Source organism: Adiantum capillus-veneris, chromosome 7, assembly GCF_014529385.1.
Source record: "Adiantum capillus-veneris isolate H3 chromosome 7, ASM1452938v2, whole genome shotgun sequence".
Lineage (NCBI taxonomy): Eukaryota > Viridiplantae > Streptophyta > Polypodiopsida > Polypodiales > Pteridaceae > Adiantum > Adiantum capillus-veneris.
This window is the reverse complement of record NC_140937.1, coordinates 112205565-112216858: the sequence shown is the minus strand read 5'-3', so window position 1 is coordinate 112216858 and position 11294 is coordinate 112205565. Positions and strand designations below refer to the sequence as shown.

Here is an 11294-nt window from a genome sequence, read left to right as displayed (position 1 = left end):
ACTACCAGCATGGGAACCAATCGTCAGTGAGGCTCAAGGTGGCTTCTCTCTTCCTTTAAGGATAAAGAGAATCTCTTCGAGATTTTGATTAATTCAGATTTTTCCTAAACCATGCTAACATACTAGAAGGAAAAGATAATCTTTTTTATTTAATTCTTGATCACTGTTTGTTTATTGCTAAACTAACAAGCAATAGAGGCTCATATTTTTTGCTTATTGAGCAACTTTATCCTAATGGCTCTTATAAAATAGCAAACATTTTAGAAGAGTTTTTTAGAGAGTAGCAAAGGTAGAGCATAATTGTCTACTCAGATTCAAAGAGATTAAGCTACTATCACTCTCTGTATGAAATGCCACTCATATGCTCACATGCATCAACGTTATAAAAATGTATTCACACGCTTATGAAAGAGATCACCAAAGTAGAGCATTCAAATTAGATGTTGGTAGGCATACTTGGGTATTGAAATTTTAGGATCTTGGGATTTGCACAAGGACCAACAAGCGTCTACACACACACTAAGAAAAAATGAGAAGGAAAACTTGATACACAAAAAGAATCAATGGAATGGTTTTTGTCTATTAATTTCAAATAAGGGCAACTATGAGTTAGGCATCCTCCACATTTTGTTGGGCTGGTGTTTTCAATGGCGTGTATTAGGGATGCTAGTGCTACTTATCTTAGTAAGATGGGGGAGGTGGAGAGTAGACGGGAGAAGGTGAAGTGTAAGGAGGGTCATAGACAATAGGGGGAGGGGGGGAGGTATAGGTTGAAGAAGGCTCATAGGTGGGTGGTGGAGGGGACTTGTAGATGGGTGAGGGCTCGTAGTAGGTTGGGGGTGGGGGAGACTTGTAGATGGGGGAGGGCTCATAGTAGGTGGGGGGTGGGGGAGACTTGTAGATTGGGGAGGGCTCATAATATGTGGGGGGAGGAGGGGACTTGTAGACGGGAGAGGGAGTGTAGTAGGTAGGTGGAGGGGGGGACTTGTAAATGGGAGAGGGGGTGTAGTAGGGAGGCTTGTAAATGGGCTTGCGCTTGTAGTAGTAGTAGGGCTTGGGCTTGTAGTAGTAGTGCGGCTTGGGCTTGTAGTAGACGGGGTCGGGCTTGTAGTAGGCAGGCTTGTAGTAGGGCTTGCGCTTGGGCTTGTAGTAGACGGGCTTTGGCTTTGGCTTGTAGTAGTATGGCTTGGGCTTGGAATAATAGTAGGGTTTGGGCTTGGGCTTGTAGTAGTAGGATTTGGGTTTGGGCTTGTAGTAGTAGGGCTTGGGTTTGGGCTTGGGCTTGTAGTAATAGTAGGGTTTGGGGTCATAATAGGCCGGGGAAGGGGAGGGCTTCTTGTAGTAGGGCACAGCAGGCGGCTTTGTGTAGTCGTCCTCCTCCTTCTTCTTGGGGTAGTAGCTGCTCTCCTCCGGTGGGTAGTAGCTGGCCTGGACGCTAAGGAAGGCGGAGGCCACGAGGGCCAGCAGGAGGAGAAAGGGATGCCGCAGAAGAGCCATATCTATTGAAGTAGCTAGTTAGTGAGGGGGTTAGAAGGTCGCAGAGCAGCTGCTGCCAGTACGTCCTACCAGCCAGCTGGAGCTGCTCTTCGCAAGATTGAGCAGGCCTCCCTTAATCAGCTTTATAAGCCCCGCCACCTTTGACCTGCATCCGAGAATTCCCCGGCCGTGTAGCTGGTCAGCCACCAATACTCCACTCGACGATGACCAGCTCGCTGTCGGTAGTGCGCTCGCCGTGCGGGCACGATGCCGGACGTGAGCTGGTGACCAGCATTCACCAAAATACCCTGCTCAACTTTTTTATATTAGTTTATTCTTTACTCTTTTCTAAAACGAGGCAAGGGCATTAAGCCGTTTGGCTCAATCGCAACCATTGATTGCGAATTAAACCAACATTGATGGTTGGGAGTCAATCTTGCTTTTTCTTGATAACCCGCGTTGACCGTCACTAGCTAATTGCACGATGAGCAATTGGAGACACACCCAAAACATCCATAGCCATAGATTTGTCATGTATCTCCACAACATCATAGTTCAATGCATCCTCCATAGGATCCACCATCACATGCATCATAGGAGCATTCTCAAAAGGCATTTCACTGCATCAAATGCAAGTGGCATGTCCACATTTGGCAGTACATTTGACCTTACATTGAGAGAATCTCTCTTTTGTGATGCCAAAAACTCTACCAAAGTGACTCACAAAGTGAACTCATCATCCACATCTGCAATCTCATTTGCAATGAACTGGCGAGGCATATCCACGCTTGCATCTATAATTGGAATGAGATACATTCTCAACGACTCCCACCATAGCATGTAGGCAATGGAATCACCTTCAAAGACACACTTAAACAACCTTTTTCATGCATTAAATGATATGATTTTTCCTTGATAACACTTCTCTTGCCAATCAAGAGGATGGGTCTTCTTTGCCCATGCAAGCCCAAACTCCATGGCTAGATAGAGCAGCTCACAACCCTCTTAAAAAGCTGTGCAAAATTGCAGAGGTAGCAGCTCAGACCCTAGTGCAGGTTCCGAAAGTTAAGGGGAAGTACAATATAAAGCAAAAACTAGTACAACAGTCTAGTGTAAATCGCTAGTGAGTGAGGTGAGCTTGGGGGGTTCATTGTTCAGTACCCCCCTGTATAACGTGCGTTCACGGGGTATTTAAAAACCCCTCTTTTAACATGTTTAAATGAATAAAATGATCCCATTCTAGGATTTTTTTCCAAAATTAAATATAAAAATCCCTTATTTTAATGTATCTCTGTTAAATTGCCTATTTTTTTTTCATTTTATAACCCCTCCTTTTGAATGCACGTTATACATTAACATGATCACATAGTGAACCCCTCGAGGAGGTGAGTAGATAAGTGTGCCATCACTCCGACTCGGTAGACCAACTTGGTGTAGTATAGTTGTACTATCATTGGCAAAGATATGTGTCTCCACCAAAGTACACCAGTGAATGATTGTCGGTGGTAGTCATCCAGGAGATGTACATGTTGAGCTTGACATCTCAATACTCCCCCTTAAGTTCAATGCCATCTATCGTATGCCTAGTATTGCTCAAAATTGTCATAACTTCTACGCTCTAGGGCCTTCGTGAAGATGTCGATAACCGGCTCGTCTATTGCCCTACTAAGGTTGTCATAGTAGACAGCAATCGGCCTTTCTATCTGTACTCAAAAGTCATGACGTAGAAAGCCTAACCATGCTACCTCACATGTTGCAGCTGCATCACCCCACTACTTTTCCTTTGTACTCAAAAGAGAAACCATAGGTTTCTTCTTGGTGCTCCATGTGATAGCAGCACTCCCAAGTGAGAACATGAATCTGTTGGTAGACACGTGATCGTATGTACTACCATCCCAATTTGCATCTATGTATCCATAGAGCTACTAACTCCACATCAGTCCTATAAAAGAGTGCATAATCTGAAGTAGCACTCACATAGTGCAAAGCGCACCTCACCACATCCAAGTGTGGTTTCCTGGGAGACTACATAAACGGACTCACCAATCCAACTGTGTAGCTCAAGTTTAGGCGTGAGATAGTCAATTAGATCAAGCTGCCCATTATCTTCCTGTACATAGTATCATTCTCAAGCACTTGACCTACATCATTCCCCAACTCCAAATTATGATTTAATGGCATTACAACTTGCTTACAATCATCCATATCATACTTTTTCAACATATTCAAAGCATATTACCTTTGTGGAATCCATACATTTCAATGCCCAAGAAATATCACAAGTCTCCCAAATATTCATTTCAAATTCCCCCATAAGTAGAGTTTGACACCCTCTACTTCAGCCAAATTATCTCCTCCAACAGTCAAATCATGCACATATATGCATATAACCACAATTCATGCATCATTCTTGCGCACATACAATGAATAATCTGCATCAAATATTTCAAACCCCGATGAAATGAGGAATCCCACAATTTTCATTAAAAAAAGGAATTTTAGAAGGGTGACTACGTATTAGCCTATACCCTGAAACAACATTCCAAGAAACTTAAAAAGCAAGGTAATGATCCCTTTGTGATCAATGATATATCACCAAGTGGAGCTGTCCAACTCGCAACATTAGAGGGACAGGTAATTTCTAACTAGATAAATGGTTGCAGAATGAGAAAGTATCATCAATATTCTCTCATATTTGACATGCTAGAAAGAATGTATTTAGCAAAGGAGAGACAAAAAAATCTCAAGAAGTCAAAGACCAAGCATAGAAGAAAGAAAAGTGATGGAGTTTGAAGATGAAAAATAAACTCCTCATCTAAACGTTGCGAGAACCACTAATATTTCCATCATCATGCTCAGCACTCAAATTTGGCAACTTAGGGGCATTATCAATTTTTTCCTTCCCTTTCCTTGATTCATTTGAAGAGTTAGTAGGAGTCACTCTTTTGTGTAGCCTTCCACTCCACGGATTCTTGCCATGAACTGCACAGGTGTCCCTTGTGGCCCACTCAAGACTTATGATTGCACACTTGTATTTTTTACAACCACATTCTCTTTTACATCAACCCACAAATCAACTTTTACATCAGCATGCCAACTCGCCATTTCATCAAAACAACATCCTTCCTGACCCTCACTTTATTCGCTTACTTCTTAGCTCATCCGGCACATGCACATAAGCAATACATCCAAACCCTTTAAAATTTGATACATTTGGTTTCTCACCACAAAACTTCTCCTTCGTTGTCATATCATGCACTACAGTAGTAGGGGTCATGTTCATAATGTACACAATTGTAGCAACAGTATCAGCCCAATAAAAATGAGCCATATTTCTTTCATTCATCAATGCTCTAGCAACATCTACAATGTGCCTATTCTTCCGCTTAGCAACACCATTTTGTTGTAGAGTATACCTGCGCAAAACTTGTCTCTAAATTCCATGCATTATTTAAAAACCATTGAATTCATTGGAGAGGTATTCTCCCCCTCCTTCTAACTCAAACACTTTATTGTTTCCCATTCTTTTTTTTAGCCATAACCTTAAAACTCTGAAAGTACATAAACACCTCTCTTTTTTGCTTCTTGAAGTAGACCCATACCTTCCTTGTATGGTCATCAACGAAGCTTACATAATATATGCATCCACCCATAGATGTAGTCTTTGTCGAACCCCAAACATATGTATGCACTAATAAGCCTAATTCATTCCTCCTTACATGCTTCTCAAGAGGAAAAGATGCTTTTGCCTGCTTTCTAAACTAACACGCTTTATAGGATTTCTTCATTTTAGCAACTTTAAACGTTGGCAACCTTGTAACCATCTCTTTAGTTTGCAACATTTCAGCTTTGCAAATTAACATGACCAATACGCTTGTGTCAAATCTCAATATGTGCAATAAGTCCTGCGCCCTATGCAAACTTGGTAGCATTCACCTCGGGCACATTTATGTCCAAAGTAAACATTCTGCCCACTTTCTTTCCTTGTGCAATCAGCCTTCTATTCTTCTTATGATCTTCGACAAATAGACCATCGGAGTTGAAATTGAAGTGCAAATCGTGCTCAACCATTTTTCCAATAGAAACCAAATTCTTTGTACTATTATGTACATGCAATACATCAACCAAGTACTACACTTTACCATTTGTCATAGACAATGGCACATTTTTTGTATGCATAATGGGATGTGCAGTATCATCTCCAGTTGCTACATGACCATGACTTTGTAAGGTCTGCATTTCCTTAAACCATTCCCCATGACTGGTCATGTGATTCGATGCACCAGAATCCACATACCAGACATTAGCACTGGATTTTACGATATTTGTAGACATAGTGTTCAACATGTGTTGCCTCTTAGGCTCAATTGGCATACAAGGATAAGAATCGAGGATGGAAAGCAGTCACAGGTTTTTTTTGGAGGTCAGTCTCCAAGTGGGAGATTGTTAAGTCTGAAGCCTCATTTATCCCTTGTAATTTTCTGTATTAAAAACGCACATTTGTAAGGTCCCTATTATGAGGAGAAGCCATCATGCATGAAGAAATATCACTCGCTAGAAATCAAAATTTTCATGAAAGTTTCGAGCAAATCTTGAAGACTGGCTTCATCGGAATATAATGACTGCCATAAAGTGGTCAAACAACGGCCGGTCATTTTCCAATCTCATCAGAATATTATGGTCACCAGAAAGTGGTTGGAAAACGGCCGGTCGTTTGCCAGTCTCGCCAGAATATAATGGCCACCGGAAAGTGGTCGAAAAATGGCCAGTCATTTGGCCGGTTGGTCGGTGGTCGGTAGTCATCGGCTGGTGGCCGGTGGTCAAAAGTCAATGGTCAGTGGCCAGTGGCCGATTTCAAAGACAGACTTGTCTTCTCGAGGGCGGCCACACATGGTCGGATTTATGGGTCCGATTTGGACTTGTTTACACAAGGGCGGCTACACACGGCTACCTATCATGAGAGAGAGGAGCCCTTTTGGCCTATAAAAGGAGGCCATCTCTACACACATTTCAGAGTGTGAAGTTGATGCAACAAGGTGGGTGTGAGGTGGTGAGAGTGAAGCAAGGTGCGACCTCTATTAAGGGTATAATCCCTTTGTAACCTATTTCTTGTTTGAAGTACTACAGCCATTAAGTGACTACTTTCCCGTGGATGTAACCCACATTGGGTGAACCACCTATATCGTGTGTGCTCTCTCTCTCTCTCTCTCTACTCTATAATCTCTTGTGTGTGAAGATTTCTCTCTCTGCATTAAGTAAGCCACTCAAATATCTATTTAGCTACATCATATTTCCTAACAATGGAAAGCATGGGAGTATGAGCCAAGTGTCAAGAGGTTCTTTTTCTCTTTTCATTTAACAAGAGAGGTCTCAAAGATTTCCAAGTTGAAGGTTTTCCATATGAAGGTATTATTTTTCTTTTTCTTCTTTATAAATCCATGTGGTGGGAATCACGACCTCACAAAAGTCAAAAGTTTTCATTTTTTATGTGGATTTTCCATATTCAAAATCGGCACTACATCCCCATCTCCTCTGCCTATTTGTACACAAATTGTAGCTTGTCACTCTTCACTAGAGTGTAGGACTCTCTACTTAGCTGCCAACATAAAATGTCAAAGCTTTACATGACCAGCTCATCATTAGTGGTGGAAACTAGTTGTGTTGCAGTTAAACCCTAGGAGCACTCAAGAGTAGCCAAGTTTGTTACATCTTCCCCTAATTGCACAAAAATTGCCTTCTTCACCATTGGCCATCGCCATATCACATGTCAGGCTTCAACTATTGCTCAACCAAAAGTGACATTAGAGCCCTTTTTGTTTTTTGGTCTCTACTGCTACAGCTCTTCGCTTCTTTGCTCGCACTTGTGTAGAGCCCACGCTTTTCCATACTCTGCATCTCTACCTACAACTCCTACCAACAGCTTGATCTCGGCATTGTCAACACTTGCTTGTGCTACTTGCTGCCAGTATGCAACCCAAAGGGCCGAAGCTCATCCATACTCTCTTGGTGACATGATATAGCTATTTCAACTGGCTGGATTTAGCAATATGATTGTCAACAAGTTGTAGATACTGATCTTGGTCGTCACTCTTATTGCCTACTAAACCAAAGCATTAAAACCAATTGCCAATTCAAGCTTACAATCTTGCATAAACCTTCACTAAAGCTCAGACCCGCTCCTGCTGCCATCTCTTGTGCATGCTAGCGTCAGCTATGGCCATCCATGTTGGTGTTTTTTGGCAATGTTCAAAGTTTATTCTAGTTTGCTTCAGAATAGTTTCCCACCAAGTCATCAATCATCAACCCTAAGAACACAAGTCTTTAGGGCACAAATATGCAGTACGCACATGGATTTGTATATGATTTGGATGTTATTTCTTGAATCAAATATACATTCTAGTATGCCAAATCCCTTCATGAATAAGATTGACAAGCACATCAAAGAAAATCATAAGTGGAGTTACCAAGGATAACTATAATGGACAAGCTACAATGGTGTAGCTACAAAGATCAAAGGAAAAAAAGATCATTGCAAAGAGGACGTTACAAACAAAGTCAACAACCATCATCATCAAAGAAGAGAAACATCACCATATGAGATGCATTGGCTGGCAAGCACATCGAGCTTGTCAAGGTTCACACTGACAACAACCATGCAAATTACTCTTTTTCTCCCTAATCAATATAGGAAGAGAAAGTGAGAGATTTGACAATCTCTTACTTTCCTCTCCACTAACCCAACTCTCTGTCTGTGCTTCATCCCCTTCCCCAATCTTCTTCTCCTTCCCTCTCTTGCACATTCTACACAAGCACCAACAGAGCTTTCATTGAACCAAGAAGATAATGAACTTCATAATGCCATGGTGTGACCATTCTTTCCAAGTCCATTGGGGGAACAGAAATGTGGGGTAAGAGATAGATGAGGGTGAAAAGAAGTATTTCTTAAGAAAAAAAAAAGTATCTTGTATATGCTTATTGCACGGGAAAGCTCTTACCATAGCTAGAATAATAGAGAAGGAGATGAAGAAGAAGGAGAAATTTTCACTTGCTTGGATTTGCATCCATAGCCAAGTTTTTCAACATAGAAACCAACTCTTGAACTCCACAGAGAGAGAGAGAGAGAGAGAGAGAGAGAGAGAGAGAGAGAGAGAGAGAGAGAGAGAGAGAGAGGGAGAGGGGGGGAGAGAGAGAGAGAGAGAGAGAGAGAGAGAGAGAGAGAGAGAGAGAGAGAGAGAGAGAGAGAGAGAGAGAGAGAGAGAGAGAGAGAGAGAGATACACACCACATACACACATATACACTTGCCTAACTTCCCATAAAGCACATGCAAGATCCTTTAGACATGTGGCCTAGACAAACTTATAAGAGAAGGACTAGAGTCAACTTTCTAATTAAAGAAGGGCTGATCTAGCCTCAGACTTTAGCTTTTCTCTTTTATTAATTAGAAACTCTACTCTTACCTCCAATTCTACTATCTCATGTGCAAGACCTTTGCACTATCCTTTCGGGGCTTTACGAAGATGCCCTAGGCTAGAGTCTGGAACGAGCTTATCATTTATGATAGCTATTCCAGATTGGTCAGTTAGAGTTAGTTCAGATCATGCAAGCAGAATCAAATAAAGACTTCAACTATCAAACCATACAAAGACTAAAATAAAATAAATAGACTAGAACTAATATGGAACCGTAATGAGATGAATTGGAATGTATATTCCAATTAGTACAACTAGAACACAAGCGTATGAACCAAAGTATGCTTTAGGCTTAATTGTAAGAGAGTTACAAGAGCATGTGAGCTCCAAGACACTAGGCTTTGTTGTAGTGGAACATTGTAACCCGCAAAATGAGTAATGTATCCTATTTATAGGCGCTAGACTAATCCTTTGATTGACTATCTAATGTATCAGCAATTGCAGTAACTGATGTAATAAATACCAGTTCAATTGTCAGTCTAAACTCTCGTCTAAAGGATGTTCCCACTGTTTACATTTCCTTCCCCCTTTTCTTTGGATTTTGGAATATTTCCAAAATTTTCTCCTTCATCCAATATGAATTAAGCATTGTGAATCCATCTCACTGTCTTGCGTTTATCTAGGGCTTTCTTCCTTGAAGTTATGTTTGTGGTGGTGCAGTGAGACCCTCTTGAGCACTAAATCTAGCATTCTCTTTCTGGATTAAGTGGTAGGGAGCTTTCTTCTCCAGTTGGTCCTTACGAGCAGTCTTCACTTCCATTTCATATGGTGTTAGAGCATTTCAAGTCTTTGTATCAACATCGTATAATGTTCTTCTATCTCTGGTTAGTCTGGTTTAGGCAAGCTTATGATGGTAGGAGGATGCATAAATCCATCCTTCAAGGAGTGATTGGTTCACTTTGATTTGGGCCTCAATGTCAGCCATCTGTTTGAATTGAGGCTTGAAGGCTACCATGATGGCTAGCTCTTTCTCTAGAATCTTGGAGTCCTCAATTCTTAGTTGTAGAAGTTCATTAGTAATCTTTATCAGTTTTCTGATCAGAAGAAATGTATGCAAGGCATCCAACAAGTCGTATACATTATCCTTCTTTAGAGCTTTCTCCAGAACAATCTTTCATGTAGTCCATTCTATGGTGGTTCTCTCATACAAAACCATCAAATCAATGACTATCTTTATATACCGCTACTGATCAGCAGCTGGCTGCCATGTTGGCTAGATCCTTCTCTAGAATCTTGGAGTCCTCAATTCTTAGCTATAGAATTTCATTAGTAATCTTTATCAGTTGTCTGATCAGAATTTGCCCCATCTTCCTTCGAAATTTCTGCAAGGCATCCAACAATGCGTATACATTATCATTCTTTAGAGCTTTCTCTAGAACATTCTTTCATGTAGTCCATTCTATGGTGGTTTTCTCATACAAATTCATCAAATCAATGACTATATTTATATACCACTATTGATCAGCATCTTAATGTATTTTGGGTACAATGTTGGAAAGAAGTGAGGTAATTCAGCTTCTTTATCAAGCAATGCATATAGAAGAAGAGGAGAATCTAGAACAAATTCAATGAAGTTCACGACAAGTTGATTCTCCTACTGCATCATCTTCCTAGTGATTTGAACCAAATGGAATAGGCTTTTTAGGTACATTTCTTGCTCTCTCAAGGTTTTGGCCCTCCACTATTGATAGCATTGCTTTCTAGAAGCATCTTTACCTTTTGATCAAGGACTCCTTTGGAGATTTGCAGTTTGACCAACATATCTTTGATCTGAGTCTTGATGTGTTTCATACCTTTGTTAACCCCAAGCTCCTAAGGTTGACCATGGATGGATCTAATTGGGGGTTCACTATATGTATAATCTATATATCACGTGCGTTCAAGACCTATTAATTAAACCCCTTAGCTGTAAATTTCTCATCAATAAAAGGGACCCTTTTCCTATTGAGTCTGTAAAAAAATATTCAAGGACATTTTTTCAAGCTCAAAGACCACCAATGGGTATGAAAAGACCTCAACCTGTGTTGGGACAACAACCTCCGTATCCAGGACATAATGCAGTGCCTATAAAGTACATGCATTCTGAAGAAGTCATAGATGAGCAAGCATTACTGCCTGTTACACCCTTTGGAGATCCTAGTTCCTCTACAGTAATGGTAGAAGGAGACTGGTATAATCCACATCCACCACCAATGGAAGAAACAGTGACTTATGCTCCACCAACGCTTGCACCAATGTATTATGTAGCTAATCAAGGTGTCGGACCTCCCATGGTAAGACCCATGATGAAGCCAAGAACAGGAAACTTTCATAACTGTGGTGCTGATGATCATTGGAAAAATGAATGT

At 41.0% G+C, this 11294-nt stretch overlaps 1 protein-coding gene across 1 annotated transcript; it reads right to left on the bottom strand.

The window, feature by feature from the left end:
* Positions 1–491: 491 nt before the first annotated feature.
* Positions 492–1589, bottom strand: LOC147454440 (uncharacterized). The gene has a single exon (XM_086517338.1). The coding sequence runs from the start codon at positions 1495–1497 to the stop codon at positions 682–684; it is 816 nt and encodes a 271-aa protein (XP_086373464.1). The 5' UTR covers positions 1498–1589; the 3' UTR covers positions 492–681.
* Positions 1590–11294: the final 9705 nt, after the last annotated feature.